The sequence below is a fragment of the Myotis lucifugus genome, unplaced genomic scaffold (genome assembly GCF_000147115.1).
Source record: "Myotis lucifugus unplaced genomic scaffold, Myoluc2.0 scaffold_39, whole genome shotgun sequence".
Taxonomy (NCBI): Eukaryota; Metazoa; Chordata; class Mammalia; order Chiroptera; family Vespertilionidae; genus Myotis; species Myotis lucifugus.
Window position 1 is genome coordinate 4,241,135 of NW_005871087.1, and position 26,791 is coordinate 4,267,925.

General features: G+C 35.8%; 1 protein-coding gene across 1 annotated transcript in view; it reads left to right on the forward strand.

Moving 5' to 3' along the window:
• The first annotated feature begins 7,490 nt into the window (after positions 1-7,490).
• SLC4A7 (solute carrier family 4 member 7) overlaps positions 7,491-26,791 on the forward strand; it is a 55,966-nt gene continuing 36,665 nt past the window's right edge. Inside the window, 8 exon segments of the mRNA XM_023752914.1 lie at positions 7,491-7,593; positions 11,367-11,513; positions 14,140-14,278; positions 14,511-14,671; positions 15,435-15,623; positions 18,192-18,560; positions 23,950-24,065; positions 25,980-26,137. Coding sequence (XP_023608682.1) covers positions 7,491-7,593; positions 11,367-11,513; positions 14,140-14,278; positions 14,511-14,671; positions 15,435-15,623; positions 18,192-18,560; positions 23,950-24,065; positions 25,980-26,137 — 1,382 coding nt within the window.

Genomic DNA, 26,791 nt, shown 5'->3' on the forward strand with positions numbered 1-26,791 from the left:
TTTCCTTTTTGTGTGGAATGCCTGGGCTTTTTTATACATTTTGATTACTAATAAACTTGAGACAGCTTTGTAAGAAAGCCTATTTTGAAAATAGATTTTATCTTCATTTTTGTTAACAAACATACATACTTGATAACCCTAAAATAAGTATTCCTGTATGTTTTTTTGGGGTGTGTGTGTGTGTGTGTGTGTGTGTACTGAGTTAGAACTTGGATACATGCATCTCCTCAAAGAAATAGTGTAATAGATATTTGCGATTTATAGTTTCAGGTAGAACCCTGCTGAGGCTTTCCATTGTCCACGACTCTTGTGTCTTGTGATGAAGCATGTGACAATAAAGTGTGTCACTAACAATCCTGGCTATTGCCAGTTTTTATGCCTCGTACCTCTTTGAATTATCTGCTCTTCCGTTCTTCAATTCCTTCATCTTTTACCTTTGAAACGTTCTTAACTTTTAAGTTGTCTTTAGTTTTAACCATGGTATTTAAAAAATTTTTCGAAAGCTTTTTGTCCCAATGTCTGAATTGATCTAGATCCCACTCTGTCTGGTGACAAACTTTTTCACCTTTTCATGTTTTTCTGTGGGAATCACATGATTGCCTAAATTTAAAATTTGCAATAATTTCCCATATACCTTTTACATCTCTTCCACTTATTTTAGAGTTAATGTGTGGATACAAAAATGGCAAGTGAGTTCTTTAGAAACTATGAATATCATTCCTTGGCTTTTCATTTCAGGAAACAGTAGTCACTGATGATTTCTCCCATTAACTGGATTAGAAAAGAGTATTTGCCTTACTCTTAAGCTCTTTACCCATCAATTTAAAGCTTTCTAATATTTAAGTTCAACTCTTGGTGGTCGGTGGAGACTGGGTTTGGAATTGGGGTTATTTGGAGAAAACTTGTATTTTGAGGAGACTACATTGTTATGTGTATATACTTTGATAGACTGCCCTTAGGCATCTTGGGTAAAATATTCTGACCTACAAATCAACTTTTAGAACACTAATTATAGATTTGGGATTGTTTGTATTAGTGAAAGTGTGTAGTAACTTTATAGTACTTGTGAATTAGAATGTACATTTTATTTTCTGAAGGGTTGAAGCAGTGTAAATGAGGTGGGAGTGGTCCCAAGAAGACCTGAAGCAGCCTCAAAGAGAAATTTAAATAGGTGGGACTTACGTCTGTAACATAATCCAAGGATATGTTCAAACTTTGGTGTGCACCAAAATCACATAGAGGTTATTAGAAATGCAGATGGTTGGGTTCCACCTTAACCCCTGAACCAGCATCTCTTGTGCCAGACAACGGAAGCTGAGTTTTAACAAGCTCTATAGGTGTGTCTAAATTTAATAAATCATTAAATCTCTTTAAGTAATACAGTTTTAGGTCCTTGTGAAAGTTAATTGCAGCATCTTGGCATTCCATCCTAGATGGTTATGTGTGTATTTCCTATGGATAATTCTCTTATACAATCATAATGCTGATTTGGGATACATTTTAAGTCTTCATATCAGTTTTAATTAGGTAATTAATGGTTTTTTTTATACTTATAAGACTTTTCTGATCTAGATTTAAAGTTATATGGTAGATGAGAAAACATTCTTATAGAAACATGGAATAACTTTTTTATTCAGATTAAATAAAAATGTGGGCATCCTCTGTGGGTTCTGTACTTAGTACTTGACACTTTCACATAGTATCTCATCTCACAATTCTTTCAGGTGGTGGTACACTCTTATTTGTAGTTGAGACCAAGAGAGATAGGTGAGGTGGCTTTCAAAAGATTTCACTTAAGTCTACCTCTGTATTTACTTGGTTACAAGAAATCAAAGCACTATAAAAAATAACAAATCAGGAGTCTACCTCTACTGCCACAAGTCTAGTTTTACTATTTTTTAATGTCCTTCCATGGTTTCATTATGCAAATTGAAATATTCATATTCTGGGGACTTTCTTCCATAAAAAGTTGCATGCTTTTGTATTTGTGGTTCTCTACATTGTGTGTATTTCATTTTGTAATAGTTCACAGGTATTGTTTTATGCCAGTTCATGGGGAGTGTCCTTGTTTTGTTCAATAGCTTGGTATTCCATTGGGTGGTCATTTCCTCTATTAAGGGGTCCTTGGATTGTTCCCGGTCTTTCCCTGGTACAAGCTGCAATAAATAACCTTGTACATGTGCTGTTTCACATACAGAGAATTTAAACTTTATTTATGATCACCTCTGGATAATTCTCTGATCTGTTTTCTTCTTTGTTATAGAGCAGTGATGGCGAACCTTTTGAGCTCGGTGTGTCAACATTTTGAAAAACCCTAACTTAACTCTGGTGCCGTGTCACATATAGAAATTTTTTGATATTTGCAACCATAGTAAAACAAAGATAAAATTTTGATATTTATTTTATATATTTAAATGCCATTTAACAAAGAGAAATCAACCAAAAAAATGAGTTCGCGTGTCACCTCTGACACGCGTGTCATAGGTTCGCCATCACTGTTATAGAGCAATTGTATCCGAATAATTACCTGATTTTTTAAGTAGAAATTTAAAACCAAGGATAACATAATTTGGTTAGGATAAGAGTGATCAATCTTGCGTTGATATACTTTAGGTGCCTTTTCATTCTTTCGTGCATTTGAGTTTTCCCAGTGCCTTGGCTTTGTTATATTTTATAACCACTGACTGTGTCAAAATATTTTGATGTCAAGGGTTGCTCTTTGCTGTTGCTATTTTTAGTTTTCCACTATATTCCTGGAGTTAAAAAATGAGGTAGAGGTTTTTTTTCTAGATGCAGATTTTAAAATAACTGGCCCATTAGGTTAAGTTTGAATGTATTCTTTTAAAAATATTAAAAGTAAAAACATGTAACAAAAAAATTAAACACTACATGATTGCCTATCCCTGATATTTCCTACTGCTTTCCTAATCAGAGTGACAGCAGTTTGATATTTAGCCTTCCAAATGTTTTATATTACCTATAATTTTGTTTATAATACTTTTAAAAACCAAAAATATACTCTTATGTAGTGTATAACATACTCTATATTTAGAAATATGGCTCAAAGCATTCTACTTTAAAATGATAGTATTTAACATGCAGTATATTTGTTTCAGAAATGTCTTGCCCCCTTAAAATATCCGTGATTTCAACCAAGAGATCTTCAATATAAAGTTTTATGCACCCTGCATGCTTTGTTGAATTGTTTGTAAAATGTCAAGATACCCAATCTGTGTGGCCTACTTAGTATTTGCATTTATAGCAGACTGCCTTTCTGATTCATATTGGACAGTCAGGGGAGAGCGGGATAAAATGCTTAAGAGACGGGAGAAATGCAGATGCTTCTCCCCTTCCCCCTTTTTTACAGTGTTGTAAATTTTTAAAAATTTTATATATGTGCGTGTGTGTACGTGTGTGTATAGACAACACACACACACATACACACACAAATATATAATATTTCATTTTATTTTTTCCATCATTATTTATCCCTTTTATGCCCTCTTCTACCTCCATCCCCTGCCTGCAATCACCACACTTTTATCCATGTCCATGAATTCTCTCTCTTTTTGAAAATTTTTTTGCTCAATTCCCCCACTCCCAACCCTCACCAGAGCTATCTGCCTGCTCTCTAGGAGTCTGTCTCTATTTTGCTTGGTAGTTCAGTTCATTAAATTCCAGATATGAGTGAAATCATATGGTACTTGTCTTTTTCTGTTTGGCTTCTTTCACTTAGAATGGAGATATTTTCTCCTGGTCCAATTTTGTTTGTTCTACAAGTTACACATGGAAACATTCTCATTGAGAACTGAACAATAAGTGTGGTGGTATTCTCACTTGGCTTTCAGTTGAATGACTTCAGGCTTTACAGACAGTGTCTAGTGGGAGCAGGCTGGGAAGACCATGAGAGGATGTGTCTCCTTTTTAGTTTAACATTCCACTTCTTATATGTATTTGAAGTTTTTTTTTTAATGATAGATGTTTAGAGTGTTCGTTCTAAATAAGTAAATATTGTGAGATGGCTCAATTTAAGCTGTTTTTGAGTGTTAACTGACCAGTGTTGTCTGTACATCTAAGCCTGTAAGTATATCTGCATAGAAATAAAAGGTTTTGTTGTTGTTTAGGGGTGAGAGAGAAGTACATTGTTTTGCATCCTATCTTGGCAATTGTTCTTGCTGCGTGAAAGTTTAGAATGGGAGCAGTTAATCCCTTCTAAAATACACAGCATGCGGTCTCTTCAGACAATACAACCTTTGACCTTTTGTACCTGTGCATGTTTAGGGGCTAAATGGTATCACGTCATTAGAGGAATGCTAAGGAAAATTTTTAGAGTATGACACACTTAGTCAATGGTAATTATTAATTGTCCATTCTTGTACTTTTCTGTGGGTATTTTGTTTATTTCCTATCTTAGCCTTTCTTCCTTTCTAAGGGCATAGGATTGCCATAAGGCAATTTGATTAACCCTCATACCTTTGTCTGTCTTTATATGAAAATGTCACATGGTCTATACAGCCTGCTTCCTACTTCCATGGAGCTATAGCAAGTCCTTTTCTTACTCTGTGTTTCCTATATTAAGTTGAGCACCAATCCTTTTGAGTCATATACAAGTACCACTTGATATCCCAATGTATTTGATTCTATAGTTGGATATGTAACCTTCAAAAAGTAAGTGTGAATATCAAGAGATTTGCATTCCCTAATATACTGAGTCTGGTTCTGAGTTTTGGGTAGCAAATAGTGAGAGTTTGGATAGCAGGGAATTTATTTAAAAGTAATCAAAATGATTCAGTTCCTGAGTTTAAAGATAGGAGAATGGATACTGAGAGTTTGGATAGCAAGGAACGATTGTATATGAATCTAGTTTGTATACACTGAAAAAAGCTATACGCAAAAGTACAATACTTTAGACCCAAAGTTGGAAGAGACTTTAAAAGATCATTTACTCAGCCTCTTGTTTGATCCTTTCTAAAACAAACTGGTTCTCCAGTGAGTGGCAAGAAGCTGACTATGCTGTGTATCACTTTGGTCTCTTCTGAGTGCTAAGGAGATGCTGGACAGTGAGAGGAACCACAAAGAAAACGGGAGTGGTTGAAAGTTTGTCTTGCTAAATTAAAGAAATACTATAATTAGATGGACGAAAAAGTAACTTCATTCCAGAAGAATGGTGTTCAATGGGGAATTAACAATGTTGTAATTAACGTTAGGTCCAATGCATGAAATCGTGCCCAGGTAGGGTCTCTAGGCCTAGCCTGCGATCAGGGCCATCTTCTGCCCATTTGCCAGTCCCCAGTCCCGCCCCGCCACCACCCACCCCGGTTCCACATGGTTTCCCGCTGGCCATCGAGCAATAGGAGCCTGCGGGCTGGAGGGAGGGACCGAGAGGTGGTCAGTGCACCTCATAGTGAGCCTGAGGGCTGGAGGGAGGGACCGAGAGGTGGTCAATGCACCTCATAGTGAGCCTGCGGGCCGCAGGGAGGAACCGAGAGGTGGTCAATGCACCTCATAGTGAGCCTGCGGGCCGCAGGGAGGAACCGAGAGGTGGTCAATGCACCTCATAGCGACTGGTCGATCAGTCGTTTTGGTTGTTACACTGTTATGGTCGTTGGCCTTTTATTATATAGGATTCTCTCATCTCCAGTCATCTCTGTTGCCTTCTAAAGTACCAATAGAGGCATAATGACCTTCTAAGAGAAAAAATTAGACTATTTCTTTTCCTTCTTGAAAGCTGTTTTTCCCCTTTTCCTGCTTTGGAAGATTTATCGGACTTTGCTTCCATCTGAGCCAGAACATTGCCCTGGCCATTTCCTGTTGCCCATCCTTTTGCCCACCCTGAATGACTGGTTTCAGGTCCTCTACTCCTTCCCAAAGCCCCAGCCCCTTCCAACTCATTTGTAGTTCTTCAGCCTCTTCCCGGGCCATCCTTTTCCTGCATTCATCTTCACTGGGATTCTTTGACAGAGGCATTATGGGGCGGGGCCTCTCTGGTGGGACTGGCTTGCTGAATGAGGTTCCACATTCTGGGGTCCTCTGTGCACTGCACACCCAGCACCAACTTCGTGTGCTGATTCATGCCGCCCGTGAAGTTCCGATTGGCCTGTATAATATCAGCCAGCCCTTCCTCAGAACCTTTGTGTATCTTTTAAAAGCATGGTTGTCCTCCTCCAATATGTCTCCCAGTCCTGGGGGTGGCTGAGGACATCAGCATCCTTGTCCACTGTTCTCTGCTTCTGGGACACTGCCCTCTAGTCTTTGCCACATAAAATGGAATAGACTTTCCCAGGTGTCCTCCTCGTCAGCCTTGCCCTCCCAGTCTGGGTGCATGTGTTGGGACACCGTGTGGAGGAGGTTTGGGCTTCATAACCTGCAAGGTTAAAGGTCAACAAGTTGAATTTTTCCTTGCCTGGCTCCAGCGGACCCATGCTGGGCAAGGGTCCAGAGCGAACTATAGCTGAAGTGGAAGACCTTGAGGGAAGGGAATTTGTGCATCTGACTCTATCTGTGGCACAGAATCTTGTGCATAATAATTACATTATAGTTACTGGTGATTATAATGCTCCTTTGAAAGTGAAGTTAGAAGTTGGGAAGGGAAGTTAAACTTGAAATTTTATTATTTTAAAAATCTATGCAATATTTTATAATAAATATATTTAGTCTTTGTTGAGCTGGAGAAGGGAACAAAATTATGAAGGTAGACTTTCACAAGCGTAAAGCTAGAATGTCCTAGGGCAGTGGTCGGCAAACTGCGGCTCTCGAGCCACATGCGGCTCTTTGGCCCCTTGAGTGTGGCTCTTCCACAAAATACCACGTGTGGGCGTGCACGTACAGTGCGATTGAAACTTCGTGGCCCATGTGCAAAAGTCGGTATTTTGTGGAAGAGCCACACTCAAGGGGCCAAAGAGCCGCATGTGGCTCGCAAGCCGCAGTTTGCCGACCACTGTTAAGGTATTTAATTTTGGCATGGTTTTTCCTTTGTATCAATAAAAAGTGCTTATAACTTTGATTGGCGCTTAGTTAATTTGTCAGTGGTACTACATGCTAGGTCTATAGACATGTTTTTGACAATTTTATGTTTAACTATAATCCAGTCTATTATAGCTCAGTTAAGTATTTCCCTTTAATCAGAGGGCCAAAGTACAAAGAGCAAAAATAAAGCATTCTGTATTGATATCTAAGGGTCCCTCACCTTAGATTTTCTTTAATTTCTGATCTGGAGGGTCTTTCTGTGGAAGCGAATATATGTACCAGTTACTTAGTAACTTCCATAGAATACCAATTAAAAATCTTTGTTGTCTCAGTTCTTACCATGAGATTTTTGAATGGTCTTCTGTGGATTGCAAAGAAAAGCTTGTAAGCACACTTTACAAAGAATGAAGTTAGCTGTAATAAGAATTCAGTCCTTCGATAGGAAGGCAATCTTACATACTTTCTGGCTGTCTCCAACAATGCACCCAGTAGTAGGTCCTCACTATATATTGATTCTTGAGCCAATGAAAATAATTTCTTTTTAGGGTCCTGATGAAGAAGCTGTTGTGGATCTTGGCAAAACCAGCTCAACTGTGAACACCAAGTTTGAAAAAGAAGAACTAGAAAGTAAGGTTGTTTACAAACACTTACGCTTAGCAGGGTAAATTACGAATGAATGTTACTGTCCTTTGAGTTTTACCTACTATTTGTTGAAGTATTTTTTGTTGTTGTTGTGAGGTAGAGCATACACTGAGAGGGGTGTTCAATTATATTTTCTTAATATAATTTAAAGATTAATACAGCAAACACTCATATCCGCAAATAGAACATTCCATGATTATTTATTTACTCTTTGTTGAAAGTATTGGCATAACATAGGTTATATAACACAAACTTCATTAATGGTTACCATTATTTAACTTGGAAAACTGAAATGCCACCGTTACAAAATCACTTAATACTTTTATTTTTTTCATTTCTAGCAGGTTGGGTAATTTGTATTAAGAGCAAACTAGAGTACCAGCCTAATAAAAGCCACAATCATCACCAGTTGTCATCTAAATGTTCATTTTATAGGTTTGTTACATCAGCCTTTTAAAATGCTGTAATCTCAGCATAGAATTGTGGAGCAAATGAATTATTTGCCAATCTTTCTTCCCCAAGCAGAAAGAAGTGGTTTCCTTTCTCTTGTGAGAATTTTCTTTTGAAATAAATTTAGATTTACGGAACAGAGTGTTCCTGTGTACCCTTCGCCCGGCTTTTTCTGTTAACATTTTACGTAACCAGCACAAGTTTATGAGAATGAAGGAATTAACACTGGTATAAGTCTATTAACTAAATTACAGATTTTATTCAGATTTCACCAGTTTTTCCACTGATGTCCTCTTTCTGTCCCAGGCTCTAGTTGAACAGTTTAGGATCCAATAATGCATTTAATTGTCGTGTCTCCTTAGTCTCATCTAATCTGTAACAGTTCTCCGTCTTCCTTGTTTTTTATGACCTTGACTTTTTTGGAGAGTAGTAGTTCAGGGGTGGGCAAACTTTTTGACTCGAGGGCCACAATGGGTTCTTAAACTGGACCGGAGGGCCGGAACAAAAGCATGGATGGAGTGTTTGGTGAACTAATATAAATTCAAAGTAAACATCATTACATAAAAGGGTACAATCTTTTTTTTTTTTTTTTTTAGTTTTATTCATTTCAAACAGGCCGTAGTTTGCCCACGGCTGAATACTTTGTAGAATGTCTGGAAGTTTGGGTTTGTCTAATGTTATCATAGGAATAGACCAAGATTACGGATGTTTGGGGAACATACCACAGAAGTAATGAACTCTTCTCAGTGTATCCTATCTGTAGACATAGGATATCAACATGACTTCTTGTTGGTAATGTTAACCTTGAACACTTGGTTAAGGTGGTGTTCATGCCATATGTTTTGGTAGACTTATCTTTGGGTCTTTTTGAGGACACATTGTTAAGTTAAACTCTTCTGTGAAAACTGGTGTGACTTGGGGTCATTAAGGACATGGAAAGAGACACAAGTGTTCTCTACATTTACCTTCTGAAATGGAAAAAACAACACCCTGTCTCTTAAATTCAACTTTTAAAGTGTAGACTTACTAGGGCTTTCAGAAAGAACCTGTTACCTAGAAGGTTATGGTTAGACTCTGTGAATTACAGGGACTACCAACGTTAAAATTTTTAGCAGTAATGTTACTAATTTAAATGTATGGTGATACATTTAACCCATCATTTACCATTTAATGTCACACCTCAAATATTTGTGACCTAGAATATGAAAAGAGGCATTTTACTGTGTTTCTTGGCCTCCCTCATTTACCCCAAGGCCCCTTAACTTTGTATATATTTAAATTTCAGTATCAAGTTTGAGGGAGAGATTAAGTTTGTCTCAGAGTTTGACTAAATAGGGCTTTGATGAAAAGCAAAAGTGAAAGAAAACTGAGAGAAAACTATAGCATAGAACACAGGCAATAATAAAAACAAAAAAAAATATAAGGCTTGAGCTTTCAATCTTTGGATGCTAGCATGTTTTTATTTTATCTAAATTGCAAACTCATAAATAAGTCACTTATTTATTTCTAAATTGCTAACTCATACAATTTATTTTTGTCTTGGTGCATCAGGGCTTGTGTGCAAAAACCCATTAGTACTAATTGGGGTAACAACTTTGTAATTCCCAGTGTGTAGCAATGAGAAACTGACTCCTTAATTTCCACTTTTCTTTGGTGTTCAGAAGAAGATAGTTCCACTAAGATAAAATTGTAAGATGACTGAATTTTGTTATAGTTGTGTTTTTTTCCCACTTTTCTTGAGCTATAATTCACTCAAGATTCACGATTTTAAAGTGGATAATTCATTTTTTTTTTTTTTTACTATATTCACTATGTTGTGCAACCGTCACAACTCTCTAATTCCAGAAGTTTCCCATCATTCCAAAAAAAAGCACTTTATAATTGATTTTTAAGTTTGGGATTTTCTGGTGAAATGTTTTCAAATAATTGATATTTAATTTCTATAGTTCTTTTGTACTTACCAAAAACTAGGTAGAGTAGTGGGTACTGGGAGATGCTTGCTTGTTTGTTTGTTTATTTATGTATTTATATGTTTTTATTGATTTCAGAGAGGATGGGAGAGGGATAGAGAAATAGAAACATCAATGATGAGAGAGAATCATTGATTGGTTGCCTCCTGCATGCCCCCTACTGGGGATCAAGCCCGGGACCCAGGCTTGTGCCCTTGGCTGGAATCCAACCTGGGACTCTTCAGTCCACAGGCCGACGTTCTATGCACTGAGCAAAACCAACTAGGACTAAACAGTTTTATTTTAATACGTTGCTGTAGGTCTGGTATCCTTTTATTTAAAAGGTGATTAGTTACTCTATTGACATTAATATATTGGCAACCAAAACAAGAAGTCAGAGTGTCACCGTTTTTCAGCCTTAGCTGGGAACGAGTGTCGGGCAAGTCAATTTATCTCTATCAGTTTGGGGTTACAAATTTTATCGAATTGGCAGATTGGCAAATACAGAATTCATGAGTAATCACAATTGACTCTACTTCCAAATCTCATCTAAAGATGAGAGCTTGTATTTCTTGAGGTATTTACTTTCTGACCATCTTATGGAATTTGTTAGGAAAGGAATGACATTTCATATTTCAGCACATTACTTGTTTATATTAATTTTGGTTATGAAAGCAAAAAGCAGCACTGTGCCAATGGTTTTTGCCTGGTTGCACACTTGTAGTCCTTGACCCCTCTTCCTCAACACAGCTTAGGTAGGAACCTCATGAAAACTATTTAAGAAATCAGATTAATGCTTCTTAGTAGTTTACAGTGCTGCTACTGTCTAGCTCCATGATTCAGTTTTAGTTAGTAGACAAGAGCAGAGATTACCTTTCATAACCAGTCTGTTGGTGAGAATACAAACTCAGGATATTGCAACATCAGCAGCAGCTTTTTCTGTTCTAAAACTAGATGATAACCATACTGTTGTATTGCTTTGTTTCCCAGTCAGATAATTTCTACCCTTTAATTGGAGTATTTGGATCATTTACTTTTAATGTAACCCTCACTAATTTGGACCTTGCTGACTTGAGATTTTCAAAACTTTTAGGAAATTAGTAAATACTTATGAATATCTATTTGTAAATATTTTTTATAGAGTATTTATCGTTAAAGCATATCTTAAGGACTTCTACTAACTAGGGTTGTTCATAAATGTGTAGTGCTCTGTAAAATAAGAGAAGAAATAGGAGACTGGCTTTTTAAATCATGTGAACTTATATGTAATTCTCTTTTATCATAGTACATTTGGTATACTTTTATACATGTCACTTTTTTTCTTGGAAAACCATAATATGTTTTTGAACCATTTGCTAGGTCACCGAGCTGTATATATTGGTGTTCACGTCCCATTTAGTAAAGAGAGTCGTCGACGTCATAAGCATCGTGGACACAAGCATCACCACCGGAGAAGAAAAGATAAAGAATCAGATAAAGAAGATGGACGGGAATCTCCTTCTTATGGTAAAATAAAACAGTTCTTTCCTGGAAAGATTTCTTTTTTTTAATTGAATGTTTTCTTTTTAAAATTGTATGTCTGCAATAATTTAGACACATTATATGCATTGAAGGGTATTAATTGAAGTAAGTATTATTTTCTACAAGAAAAATATTTAGTTTATAGGTTAAGGTCTACTTTGGGTAAATGAGAAAAGTAGGGGGCTTTGTTTTCATTGTATTCCAGCCTTGGAATTGTGAAAGTTGAGTTTTGGCACTGACACTTCAATTTAGTAGGGTTTTTTTTTAATCTTTTTCTATTACATATTTTATTATTTACATGAGCAATGACCAAATATCTGGAATTTTCAGGCTCCTGAAAGAAATTGAATATTTTATTTCATTTTTAAACATTTTGGCCAGAAGATCTTATCCACTAAGCTGGATTACTTGATTATTTAAGCAAAAAAAGAGTGCTCTGATTTGATAATATGGTTTATGGAAGGATGGGATTTTTGTTTGAAAAGTAGAGAAACATAGAAGTACCAATAGGCAGAGAAAATCAGAAGAAAAAGGCATATAGTAGAGGAAAGAGGGTGTTACCTGATAATCAATGTCGTTGGTGATGATTTAAGTGGTCCTGAGAGGTGGGAATGGTCAGTTGCACTTAGTTGGCAGTGGTTTTTTAGGACAACAGGGGCCCACATGGCCCTCTTTACACTAGTGTGTGTGCCTTCCAGCAAAGCTCTGTGAGTTGCATCCTTATCGACACTTGTGTGCTATAGTAAAGGAATGTTTTTGTGAAGAGGGAAAGAATTACTGTGTATAATACAGCTACCATATGAACATAAGGAAGAAAATACTGATGGCCTAGTAAAATATTAAGTGCCAGTTCTGTGCTAAGCATTGCACCAAGCCCTTGACATACACTTTTTTATTTATTCTTCTCTGTATTTTTTAAGAGATGGGTATTACTGTTTTCATTGTATAGATGGAGAAACTTTAGCTTAGAGAGGCAAAAAGGTGGGCTTGACAACCTCCATTGAAAGATACTAATAAAATACTTAAGTGGTCATATAGCTAACAAAGGTCATATAGCTAGCAAAGGAAACAGATCACTAGTGAAGTTCGATGATGTAAAGTAATTTAGAAGTATTTTGCTATTCCATGTCATGTATCTATTCAGTTTAGGATATCTTAGGCTGTTCTGTGAGTGGATCAGTACGTGTCCAATTCATACTGAATAAAAAGGCACACAATATTTTTATAGAAATGCTATTTACTTAACTGTGAGTAAGTATGTTTATCTGTTCACTTGGGTGGGTGATTTGATGGTTCAAGCTAAGTTATGATATTTGAAGTCTAAATACAGTGGCTTGAAAATAAATTTGGCGTAGGACATATTTGTGACTTTTTAATGGGATAACTATCCCTAGAAAAGTTTTATGCTACTGAGGTTGGTTTATTTTGGTTTCAACTGCCAATATGTATCCTAGAAATTGCTATGAATGAAGTCCCTTCATTCTTTTCCCCACTCTCTAAAAAGGGATTATAGAGGACTTTGGCTTCTAGACGTGATGGAATAACAAGACTAATTGGATTTGCCCTCCCATTTTAAACAGGAAAATGGGTAAACTATATGAAATGGTAATTTTCAGACATTGGACAACAGGCAGCACAGGTCTCTGAGCTCTGAGAGAGGATAAGCAAGTTAGATGAGCTCTATGGTTGCCTTTCCCCTATTGTTTATATTGCCCTCTTTCTGGAGTTTTTCCCTTTCAACTTTCTTATTCTGTTCTCTGCATCTCTTAACCTTCTGTGTTTTTCATCTTATTTTTCATTGATGCATTCTGTCTGATTTCCTCAGATCTGCCTTTTCCTTTAATAATTCCCTCTAATGTACTCTTTAACCTGTTCTGATACCTGTTTGTTGCATCTACAAATGCATGAATGTTTGTTTACTTCAGTGTATACTTTGAATTTGAGCTCATCTCTTATGTTCAGCAGAATTTGAATTTGTTTTTAATTATTGCTTGTTGTTGTTTCAACTATTCTAGACTAGAATTTATGCACACTTCTCTATTTGGAGATACCATACCGCATAGTTTAAATTCGGATGCCATGCGTGGGGTATTTGTTTCTTATCGTGACTGTCCTGCCTCCCTAACCTCAGCTGACAGAGTTTGGCTCCTCCATGTTAGTAGGAAAAGTTGATTTCTATATACCTGTAGTTTGGGTTTTCTCATATTTTTTGGAACTTGGAGATTTTCTTTTTTTCACTCTTGAACTTAGCTACACATTAATTATATACTTTTTAATGTTCTATTTTATTTAACATTTCCACATATTTTTAGTGAGGGGAAAGTCCTGTCTTTGAGCATAGCATTTTCCATGGTTTTGGATGTTGCTTATGTTCATTTGTTTGTTTTTACGTCAGTTGATTTGTTTTTACATCAGTTAGTTACACGATTAGTCTTGTTTATTTTTAACATATAATTTTTCTTTTTCATCTGTGATGTGAATTTTCTGTGTACTCTTATTTATTTTTTTTGGAGTACATTTATTTATAACCAAAGGATTTCCCTTTCAAAACTGAATTTAATCTTTGAATGGAGAACACTGTTGAATGTATTTAAATTCTTATTTTGTTAAGACACTCCATCCCAGCGGGTCCAGTTCATCCTCGGGACGGAGGATGACGATGAGGAGCACATCCCGCATGACCTCTTCACGGAGATGGACGAGCTGTACTACAGAGATGGCGAAGAGTACGAATGGAAAGAAACTGCCAGGTAATCAGCACTGGGTCTCAGTAGGAGGAACTGCAAAGATAACTTGTGACTAATAGATATTGTAGACCATTAGCCTAATTTGTAGAAATGTGTTTGTAACCAAATTTTGTTTTGGTGGTGGTGATGTGATCCTTGTTTCTCTTTAAAAGAACAAGTTTACGTTTATCATATTAAAATAGGCCAATGAAATCATCATTATTTATAAAATATTTTTATATATTATCCATTTCAGATGGCTGAAATTTGAAGAGGATGTTGAAGATGGTGGTGACCGGTGGAGTAAACCCTATGTGGCAACTCTCTCTTTGCACAGTCTTTTTGAACTAAGAAGTTGCATCCTAAATGGAACAGTCATGCTGGATATGCGAGCAGGCACTCTAGATGAAATAGCAGGTTATAGCAGATTGATACTTTTATATTTAAGTTGTACTGAAATTAGAGGTTCTTAAATAAGGGAAATAGAGTAGAATTTTTAGGCCTTGCTATAGCCATTCAAATTAAAAATAGTCCAGTCACCACAGTAATTTATAAAATGGCATCACCATCCATCTCCCCATCCCCTGCACCCTCCTTATAGCCTAATATATTCATCTTCCTAGAACTTATTACTTCATGATATTTTATCTATTTGCTCATTGTCGCTATACCACTGCAAGAGTGAGAGCAAAAACTTAATCTGTTTAGCTGACTGCTGTATTTCCAACACATAATAGGTACTCAGTAAATAGTTAATTATTAAATGAATGAATGAGTTAAGATATTCATCTACAGTTTTGGGGAAAAGTATGAGGCGACGCAATAAAATACCTTCATTTCTTAGGAAGCCAATATTATTGAATATTCAGTTTAATAGAATTTATTATATTCTTATCAGGAAAGTACTTTCAACTATAGGGAGGCTATTAGTGTGTAACAGTGGCCTCTTTATAAATAATAGTACTTATTAAAATCAGGGTCTCTATGTAATTTGTTCATTTTTGTTGGATAGTGTTCATATTTATCTTGATGCATACATTATTCAGTACAAGAAAAGAATAATGCTTTCCAGAGCTATGTAAGAATCTCATTTTCTTAGTATGGTTTCACTTACAGTTTATTCCATGCTATAGTCATTCAAGTGTTTATTTATTTATTTGTTTATTTTTTCTTTGAACAGATATGGTATTGGACAACATGATAGCCTCTGGCCAGTTGGATGAGTCCATTAGAGAGAATGTCAGAGAAGCCCTTCTGAAGAGACATCATCATCAGAATGAGAAAAGATTCACCAGTCGGATTCCCCTTGTGCGATCTTTTGCAGATATAGGCAAGAAACATTCTGACCCTCACTTGCTTGAAAGGAATGGTGAGATAAGTTATGGCATCCAATTTTTTCTAACACTTCTAACAGCATTCTAGTATGTTACAATTAGCATTTGGGGAAAGAGAAATATTTTTTTCCAGATAATTACACAGGCCATTTTCTTTTCTTTTTTGTTATTTAAAAAGAATATTGTTATTTGTTTATTTTTAAGATGTCTTTCTAAAATGTTTTTCAACATGACAGAATTATCTGTAGAAATGATTGAAATAAAAATGAAGCATTCACTTTATTAATATGGCACACTTAAGTATCAGTAATATTTAAATACTATCACTATCTGAATTCCTTCTCCTTCCTGCTTTTTTATTTATGTTCAAGAATTCTTATATAATTGATTAATGATTAAAGAGGCTTAGATTATGATCTATAAATTTAGTATAATCTTTTTAAAATTCTGGATTTGAACTTTATTATCTATATTCGATTTTTGCTAGTGATTTTTTTTTTCTGTCTCTTGAATATACTTTATTTCTGGGTATAAACAAGTGTTTTGGGGTTGGTTTCCTGATTTCACTGCTCTTTCTTTATACAGTTTGTGAGAAGTTTTTATGATTGCTCTTATCTTATGCTAGGAGCGACCTAGTTGATGTTTTCCACAGACCTGTGTATTTCCCCTCTCCACTCTCCTTCATGGTCTAGCAGTGGGTTATACGTGGGGTGTGGGAGACTGTTTTTTTTTTTTTTTTTAGCCATTTACCTTTGTCACTGTCCGAAAGCTGGGACACATGGAGGCCTTGCCTTTCCTCTTTTTAAAGCGGAGGATTACATCACTGGGGTTCTATTTTGGCTGTCAAAGAGAGCTGATGACAGTGACTCTGAAAACCCAGGTGCAGAAGGTTAGAGTTGCTTATGAGGGTCACTGTTTCCTCTAGCTGCTGCTATTACCCAAGGCTTAGGAGGATTATGGTGAAGAGGAGTGGAGGATGGGCCACAGTGTCTTTCTGTCCCTAAAATAATAAGGCTTTTAAGTGTTCTACAGGCAAATAGCCATAGGTGACAGGGTTTAATTTATCTAAAGTTGACAGTAACCATTGTAAGCTCAGGGTAAAATACTTGAGTCCATTTTCTTCTGATCATTTAACCACTTAAAGTATTTTTTTCTTTCTTTTTAAACTTTATTTTTATTGTTGACACTATTACAGGTGTTCCCACCCCCTCGCCCCTCTTTACCTACCCCTTCCCCAGCTCCCCCCCCCAAAAAAAGGTCTTTTTAATCTGTTTTAAATTGGGCCTTTGTACAGTTAAGGAAGCTTAAGAATAGAAGAAATCTTTTACGGTCCTAAGTTCAATTTACAAGCACGCCATGTATGTCACATTTTGCCTCTCATTTACAGTTTTCATGTATTGTATATTCTCTACTTCCCTGAAATGGGTTCATTTACCCAGAGAGACCCTATGAAATCTTTATTTCTCATATGCAGTGGTTCCAGATTATTCTTCAATTGGTTTCTTTTAATCATCAGACAATGGCTGTTTTCTTTTTTAACAAGGGAATTGTGCTGTTTCATTGCTTGTATTGTAATTTAACAGTTTTCCTGCATGTATCTTTATTTTTTAACTAAACACGTTGGTTGTTTATGGGTTGAAGATTAATCTTTATGTTTAATATTTCTGGGATCCTTTGAGCATGTAGCTTTGATTATTTAGACTTAGATCATATGGGATTTATTGTTACATTTCTTGTTTTCCTAAAAACAATGGAATTTTATGAAGGTATATTTCGTAGAATAGGTGTTTGAAGTATGAATAGACATTACCTTTTAAAATATGCAAGACTCACTTTGTTTTGCTGTTTTGGTGAGAAATACTTTATTTTTATCTAGGTAGATTAAAGATTGAACATATTTGTTTAAATTTATCTGCTGTATCACAAATGGAAGCCTATTTTAGGACATTTATTAATATCTTTAGAAAGCTCAAGAATATCTTTTAAAATTGACATTATATTTCTCTTCTTAAAACAATAACTCGTGTTATGTTTTTAAATTTTACAAGTGAGCACTATGAATAGGTGATGCACTGTTAACTTAATGTTACAAAGATTTGATTTAAGTTAGGAAGTATTAATAAGGTCAATGTGGACTTTTCTGGTGAGAGATAATTATTGTGGTTCAGTACAGTGTATGGCAAATATACTAAGCTATTACTGCTGGTAAGTTTTGTGTTGGGTTCTTTTTCTTAGATTTTTATATTATCTTCTTATTTAATATTTTTCATTTATTTAAGCAGCAAATTTGCATTGATATTGTTCTTTTTAAAAAAAGCCACTATTGGGCATTCTAATTACTAATAATATTGTCCACTACCTTCTACATTAACATTTTTTGTTGTTATCTTTTTTTGGATATACCTTCAGGGAACTAATTACAGCTTAAACAATTTTTCAGTGACTTTCTAATATTTAAAAATCTGATTGTCTGATAGCATGAGTTTGGAGTGTTGGGTCTTGAAACCTTGCTATTTACAGTGTGAATTGATTTTTTTGGTGTGTGTTTCTATTTGTCTTCTGCAGTGAACTTCATCATTTTTCATTTATTTGTTTTATCTCAGGGGAAGGCCTTTCAGCCTCCCGCCACTCTTTGCGAACAGGCCTGTCTGCCTCAAACCTTTCACTGAGAGGAGAATCACCTTTATCTGTTCTTCTCAGTCATCTTCTCCCTTCTGCGAGAGCTGGAACCCCTGCAGGCTCGAGGTGTACAACCCCAGTGCCCACCCCTCCAAACAGCCCTCCTTCTAGCCCTAGCATCAGTCGCCTGACCTCCAGAAGTTCCCAACAGAGTCAGCTGCAGGTCCCAGAACTACTGGTTTCTCCTGCCAGTGATGATATTCCCACAGTAGTAATTCATCCGCCAGAGGAAGACTTAGAAGCATCGAAAGGCCAGGAGCAGAAGAATGAGGAAAATGTTGACATAACTCCAGGCAACTATTTACAGTCCTCCCTGCGTGGCGCTTTCTGCCTCTGGGTCACTTGCACTTGGAATGCCTTTTAGCACCTAGCTTTAGCAGCATTTGTAGATGATGCTTCTAATTTATTTTGACTTCTGCATGGTTCCCCCCCCTCCCCTTTACAATATATTTTAGAAAAGAATAGCATTATTAAAAATTTTATAAGAAAACTACACATAATTTAATAAGCCCTTTCAAAAATTTTCACTGAAATTACAGGTCCGCCTGCATTTGAATGGTTCAGGAAAACGTAGACGTTTTGATACTAATCTTTTAATTTGCCATGATTTTTAGAAAAATGGTGGCTTTTCTTATGCATTAAGGTGAATGAACATATTGTACATAAATGATAATGAGGTGAAGTGCCTTTTATCTACTCTTTGGTACTTTTGTCCAAATAATGCAGTATATTTTAACCTTTTTGACAATAATAGGATCTAATGTTCTTTTTCTCATTTTGTCTGAGACGATTGATGTTCCCTAAGGACTGCCTCGAATCATCATTTCAAGATTAGTATTATATTTTAGAATAGATTTTAGTTGTCTATTATTTAATTAATGTCATAACTATCTTTAATCCAAATTTACCTGGAACTTTTCAAGACCAGTGTTTATGTAGTTGTGGCTAGAGTATATTTTTGTATGTGAATTAGAAAAATTATTTCTTAGTGGATAAAAGTTTTGTAACTTATTTAAGGTTTATGTATTATGAAAATTTTGGCTCTTTTATATTAATGATATGTACATTGATACATCCATTTATGCCCAATTCATATGACTATTGACATAGTGACTATTGACAGTTAAGTATCAATGTGATATATGCAAATACTACCTAGTGTTTTTAATCACATGGTATTATCACACTTATGTATAATACCAATAATATGTAACACTTCAATGGTAGTTTATAGTTATTAAATTAGCCTATTTAATTGGTATAAAAATTGGTTACAACAATTTTCAGAAACTCAAACTCAGAAAATAATTTCCCCTGGATCATACTAGCTAATAAGTGACAGCCTAAGTAGCCTGACTGAAAATCTCCGTGTTCCTACTACTATATGCAAGCCTCACACCCTCTTTATTGGCGATATCCAAACATGCCAAATACATTTAATAAAAGCTCATTGTACTGCCCTGGCTGGGTGGCTCATTTGGTTGGAGCATCATCTCATATACAGAAAAGTCTCTGGGTCATGGCACATACCTAGGTCGCGGGTTTGGTCGCGTTGGAGCCTGTACGAGAGGAAACCAGTTGATGTTTCTCTCTTTTCTCTCTCTAAAATCAATAAATATATCTTTGGGTGAGGATTGAAGGAGAAAAAAAAGAGAAAGCTCATTGAAGTTGCCAAGAAGTGATAGACTTTTAGAAATAAAAAATTAGGAGTTTTGTGGCTAAATAATTGTAACATTAGTTATGATTGTAGTTATAGCCACCATTGTTTTATAGTTTGTGCCACACATAGGTATAGTTACTTTTCAGATATCGTATTTCTATTTTTTTGTACAATATGATGAGGTTCGGGCTAGTATTTCTATTTCACAAATGAAGAACATTAAGACTTAGAGATGTTAAAATCATACTGTAAATGACCAGAGCAAGGACTTGAGCTCAGATCTACCTGGAACAAAATCTATATTTGTTTATACTGATATCTCAATAACACTGAATATTTCTTGTTTTGCCAGCTCCTATGTTATTAATAATGAGGGACTACAAATTTTATCTAGGGAGGAAGTGACATATGGGTCTCAACAGCTTATTAGGCCATGCTGTTAAGGGATAAAAGGAGCAATTAACTGAGAATTGAGGAACAAAGTTCTTTTCCTCCTCTGCAGTTAGTATGCCAGGAGATTTATCAGCCTTTCTAAAGGAAAAGAAATTAGAATGGAAGATAGAGAATTTCTAAAGATAAGAAAAAGCTCACAATTACTGTTTAAGAAGACAGCTATAGAAGTTTTTAGTATATAATGAAAATAATAGGAGCGGCTATATATTATTCTGTTTAATTACCTTTGGTATTTAAAGCACCTAGAAACTATGGTTTAATTTTCTTGAAGTCTGATGTGATGTTAGAGGAGGAAATAGGTGGCCTTGGCATAACTTTGGAAAGACTAATGTCATAGATATTTGTGTGATGGGTCATGCTTTGTGCATACCTGTAGTTGAAAAGAAAATGGTGTTTTCCCATTAGTGGTTCTTTTTGGAGAGTAATTATGTAAAAGAGGTAGACTCATTTCTAGTTTTGTAATTATCTTCTAACTCTGTGATTTTCAACCAGTGTGGTGTGGCACAAGAATTTTTTAAACATGCAATACCTGACTGTTTAGTCAGGGGGACTGACCTTTTTTTCCCTTTGATTGTCAAATGAAAAAATGACAACAGCTAACACAACAGTAGCTCTCTGGTGTGAATGCCCTGTCTTGAACCATATACATATAAGTCATATGATAGATTTGATTCTTATTCTTATCACGTCACATAATAATAATAGTAAGGTTGCATCTGACTGGTTAATTCTTGGTACCAGAAGTCCTTATACAAGTATAGTACCTGATTTTTTAAAAAGTCACTTTGGAGCAAAAGGGTAGGTAATAACTATTATTATAATTTTTTATAGTAAGTCAAAGTTATACCTACTTTTTTTTGTCAGATAAGCAAATATATTTTTTCGTGTGTTGCAGAATTTTAGTAATTAGTTTATGTGTACCATGAAATGAAAAAAGTTGAGAAATACTGTTCTAACTCAAGATTTCTCAGCCTCAGCACTGTTGACATTTTGGGCTGGACCCTTCTTTGTTTCAGGGGCCTTTGCTGTGCACAGTAGGATGTTTAGCAGCATTCCTGGCCTTCCTTCCCTAGCTGTCAGCAGCACTCCCTAGCTGTGACAAACAAAATGCCTCTAGACATTGCCTCTTGGGGGACAAAATCTTTCCAGATTGTGAACCATTGCTCCAACTGCTTCTACTTGCAAACTTTTAATGACAGAAAACTCTTGATAACTTTGATTTATCTTTCTCTAGTATGATTGTTGAATCTCAGTATTAATATTATATGTACATATACTCACATTTTTTTCATTTTTCTTAAAGCAAAGAAATATGGTCCTTCTGAGTTATCTATGCTAATGGTAGTTTGAACTTTGGGGACTTTACTCATTTAATTCTGAGCTCTAGGAATTTATTGCAGGAACAGGGAGGTTGCCTTTACTGATTGAGAAAACAGCTTTAGCTTAGCTGAGATTATGAAGGGTTATCTAGAGAAGATAATGGTGGGAAACTAACACATACTTGGCATGGCAGTTTTTACAGGTTAAGATGGCCAGGTTAGCTAAGTGACTTCAGGTCACATCTGGCTTTACCAGCAAGTAGTTCCATATCATTTCTTCTTCCCATTCCTACCTTATCCTTACTTTCCCGAATAACCTTCTTCTTATTCCATTCTTCTCTCCAAAGTCTGTTTGCTGAGACTGCTCTGGAAAACTACGCACATGTCCTATTTGATTACACATCTACAGATTGAATATTTTTAGTAGTTACAAGTATAGATGCATTGATGCTCTGTTGTACTTGCTGCCAGGGCCTTAATGATATTCATCATTGTGTGGGAGTTGGTGGAAACTACTGAAAATACTAGTTAACTTTTTTCCCCTCTTGGGCATGTATTTTAATAAAAAGACTGTCATCTGGAAGTTTAGGGACAAAGGTCAAAGAAGACGAATCTTAATGACTTTTTTGTACGAAGCTAAAATGCTGAAAAAATAAGTTTTAGGAAGCATTTTATTTATTTCAGAATTCTCTAACACTTCCAGAGAATGAGCATGTGGCTAAATAGGTTGGATGTGCTTTTTCATACCGAGATTTTGGGGCCACAGTGATATATCCTAGTTTAGGTATTTAATAGAGAAGTGGATATTACAAAGGTCTTCTCTCACTGAGTTTTAACAGTAAACCCGAATGACTTAGTTCAAGTTATTAGTAATAGAATGTTATCTTCTAGAAAAATGAAAACTTTCTTAGATGCATCAGATGTATGTCGTGTGAGTTCCTGTGGGTCACTAGATTGCCCTGTGAGTGGTAAAATCTGTCATAAGTCTTGTGCCTTTTCTCCTGTGATACTTAGTGTTTTATATTCTTGAACTAGAAATCTTAGGTGCTTTGAGAAAATGAAGTATACCTAATGGTAGAAATCTGGATTGTACTTTAAAATTTTTGAGATTTGAGCTTTTTGCAAAAGTCATAGTGGTAACAATTGGTCATAAGCTATAGGGTGTTGTTAGGTTATTTTATTGTTGTGAAATGTGGCTGCTGACTGTCACTTGAAATGAGCATACTAATGCTGGGACATGTCATTCAAACAAGCTCATTTTGTAGAACAAATATCTATCATTTCTAATCTAAACAAACTAATTTTATAAGTTTATCTGCATCTTAGAGGTTGCGTGACTATGAGCTAGTCATATGGCTTACAAAGTGGCAGAGTGCTTATTTCAACACAGGTCTGTTTAATTAAAAAACCCTTCCCCTTTAGCCCTAGCTGGTTTGGCTCAGTGGATAGAGTGTCAGCCCATGGAGGGAAGGGGTCTGGCTTCGATTCCAGTCAAACGCATGTGCCTTGGTTGCAGGCTCAATCCTGGCCCTGATCACGTTGATGTTTCTCTCTCTCTCTGTCTCTTCCTCTCCCTTCCACTCACTCTAAAAATATCAATGGAAAAAAATACCCGCGGGTGAAGATTAACAAAAAAACAACAACAAAAATCCCTTTCTTTATAAAAAACATCACTATTATAAAGTTGTATTGTTTTAGGAATAATGACAGTTGGCAGCACAAATGTTACCCAACAGAACCCAACAGAAGTGAAAATAATTGAGGAAACTGTTACGATTGTGGTACATTTAACCTACATTTAGTTGATGTAGCTCTTAAATTTTCCCACGTTACACTTAGGATTTATCAGAAAACTTATATTGTTATTAATGCAAGCATGTGAAGTTTAGTTAGGCATTATTAACCTCTGCAGTTCACGTGTATGTTAGCTATATTGGAAGTGTAATCTCTAAACATTTGTAGTAGTAATCAGACTCACGTCTTCCCTCTTCTGTGGTTCTGCACCTATTCACTTTTTCTTTTTGCAAAGGTCACCATTTTTGTAATTGTATTATTAAAAATGTTAAAATGTATAGCTTTAATATTGCTTAAAATGTTATTTTGGTCTTGCTGGTTTGGTACTAACACTTGGCACTTTTTTTTTTTTTTACCTTGCACATTTGCTTTTAATAAACCATCACTTTCAGGAGAGGAGCAGAATCAGTGAATTTTCTCCTTACTAATTTGGAATTTGTTTATTCTTGAATACAGGTATTTTGGCCTCTCCACAGTCTGCACCTGGAAACTTGGACACTAGTAAAAGTGCCGAGATTAAAGGTAATGGAGGTGGAGGAAGCAGAGAAAATAGTACTGTTGACTTCAGCAAGGTAATTCTGTCATTCACCGTACATTTTCCTAATCATTCTTATTAAGAAAATCGCTAGCAGTGAGCCTTTATTAACATTGATTATAATAATTTTTTTAATAGACTGATGCTTACAAACCTGCCTGTGATGCTTGTGATAGGTTAATTTAAGGTCCGAAATTGTGAGCAAGGTAACAGTCTCGGAGCACTTGAATATCACTATATCTTATTACTTTTAGAAATTCTGACTAAAGAATATGTGAATGAAACGGTATTTTCATCCATACCTACCCACAGATACCATGAAACTTCAGTACCTTTTGAATTCTAATCATTTGTTCTGGAGATACCACCACTAGAAAGATTAATTCTGGGAATGATGTTATAGCAATGGTAGTGAATTCAGCCTTTTTCTAGCTGTAACGTGATTCCAGAATTACTGTCTTATGGCGTCAGTAGTAGGCACGTTCAGGGTAGTACGGCTGCAGACTGTGTCAGTACTTTTTGGAATGTCACTGGGAAGCATATCGGCGCTTACCCCATGGGTAGGTAAAGGCATGGATTTAAAAACAGAAAATGTATTTTTTAAAAGGGGGCAAAAACTACAAGTTCAAATTACAGTAGAATTTAAAGAGTACTTTATGAGTACTACTTCCGCATAATTGATTCTAAAGGCCATTTTAATATAATGCTGTTAAATTTAATTTGCTACAGGACTTTCAATGCTTTAATATTTTTGTATCCAATGTCATTTAATTAAATGTGATTATTCCAAGTAAGATTTGTTCAGTCTTTCATAATGCAAAGCATAGATCGCATTTTGCAGAAAAGGAGTTTAAATGATGATCTGTGCTATGCAACTTTGCTGCGTTTCGTGCTCTACAATCATAGAAAGCCTTGCATATGGGACATTGACTCTACAAAAAGGCTGTTGTGCTAACTCGGTTATATTTTTACTGGTGCTCCTGTTATTTCAGACGAGTGAAAGTGTTCAGGGACTAAATTCAAGTTATTCTTATGAAATGAGTCCATGAGTATAGTTTACGTTATAGATCTCCTCTAGACATGGCAGATACCATTTATTTTTGTTCCTCTGTCACAGTTTTGCTTTTTTTTTACTTGGCCCATCCTTGTGTACACCTCCTGTCTCCTGTTGGGCAGGAGTCTGCCTCCTGGCACTGTAGTTGTGGCACACTGGGTGTGGGACTCAAGAGGCCCGCTGTAAGTGCTGCTTTCTTGTTAATGGATAGCCCTGTAAGTGGTTGTTTAGTGACTTGTGTGAAACTGTGTATAAATGACAAAGTTCCCATGCTTCGATTTCTGTTTGTGACCTTTCCTTGGTAATTATACACAGACAACCAAATTTGATTATATGGCACTGCCGTATATTTATACCAGTAATGGCTATTTATTTTCGTTTTAAATAAAAAATAAAAACAAAATTTCCCCCCCATTTAGTGAAAATACTGGGGAATGCCCAGAGTTCTTTAAAATAGGACTTATAAAAAAGACAAAGGGACTAACTCATTTCTAAGATGAAGTAATAGATTATCATGAAGTGAATATTTTTTAGCACTGTGTATAATTTCATGAACTATTGCTAGTTTGTGAACTATACTTTTGTCTTTAAACAATTTTTAATGAATAGTGCTGTGTTCATTGAAAATTTTTTTTCTCGTTTCTATGTTTGACAATTTAGATCTCTGAAATAGTAAAGATTATGATACTTGAAGCAATTGGGAGTATTTTTTCCTAGATGTATTTGCTTGCCTTTTTTGTATTTGTCTACTCCATCCTTTGTGAGAATTTTGGGATTTATATCTTCTTTAGATCACCAGTTTAGTCTTGAAGGCATATTTTCTTCCCTGTTTCCCTCTAAGTAGTCTTATAAACACCATGTAAATTTTATTTTAAATGATTATTTATTTGTCAATAGGTTGATATGAATTTCATGAGGAAAATTCCTTCGGGAGCTGAGGCATCCAATGTTCTGGTGGGAGAAGTAGACTTTTTGGAAAGACCGATAATCGCGTTTGTGAGACTGGCTCCCGCTGTTCTCCTCTCAGGGCTGACTGAAGTCCCTGTTCCGACCAGGTAAAGAGTTCGTTCCAATGAACGCGCTCTCAGCATGTCCAAAATCTAAGTTTTTTCATACTGAAGGAACATGTTCCATTATGTATCTAGTAAAATATCATTTTAATTATTAATGTTGCCATTGTGCCAAAGGCTTTGACTACTAGGGGATAAAAGTATGATCTCTCTTTTTATTTTTGAATAACTTATTTTTATTGACTTTAGAAAGAGGAAGGAAGGGAGCGTTGGAGAGAGGGGGAGAGAGAGAAACATTGATCGGTTGCCAGAACTGGGGATCGAACCCAAAACCTGGGTATGTACCCTGACCAGGAATGGAATCCGCAACCTTTTGGTGTATAGGATGACAGTCCAACCAACTGAGCCACACCAGCCAAGGCCAATCTCTCTTTCTAAAACTAAAAAAACAAAGGGGTAGGGGGAAAGAGTATATCTTTAATACTTTCAACAATAAAGATAAATTAAAAAAAATAATTGCAGCATGAAAAAATATTTCATTGATACCTTTATAAGAATTTTGTCATCTCAGGAGTTTTGGTTTAAAAAGTGGTTCATTTTAGATATATGATCTGTGCAGGCACTGGAGTCAGAGAAAATGGAGTTGAATTTTTGCACTTCCACTTCTGTGGGAGGGTCAGACCTGATGTAAATTTTCTA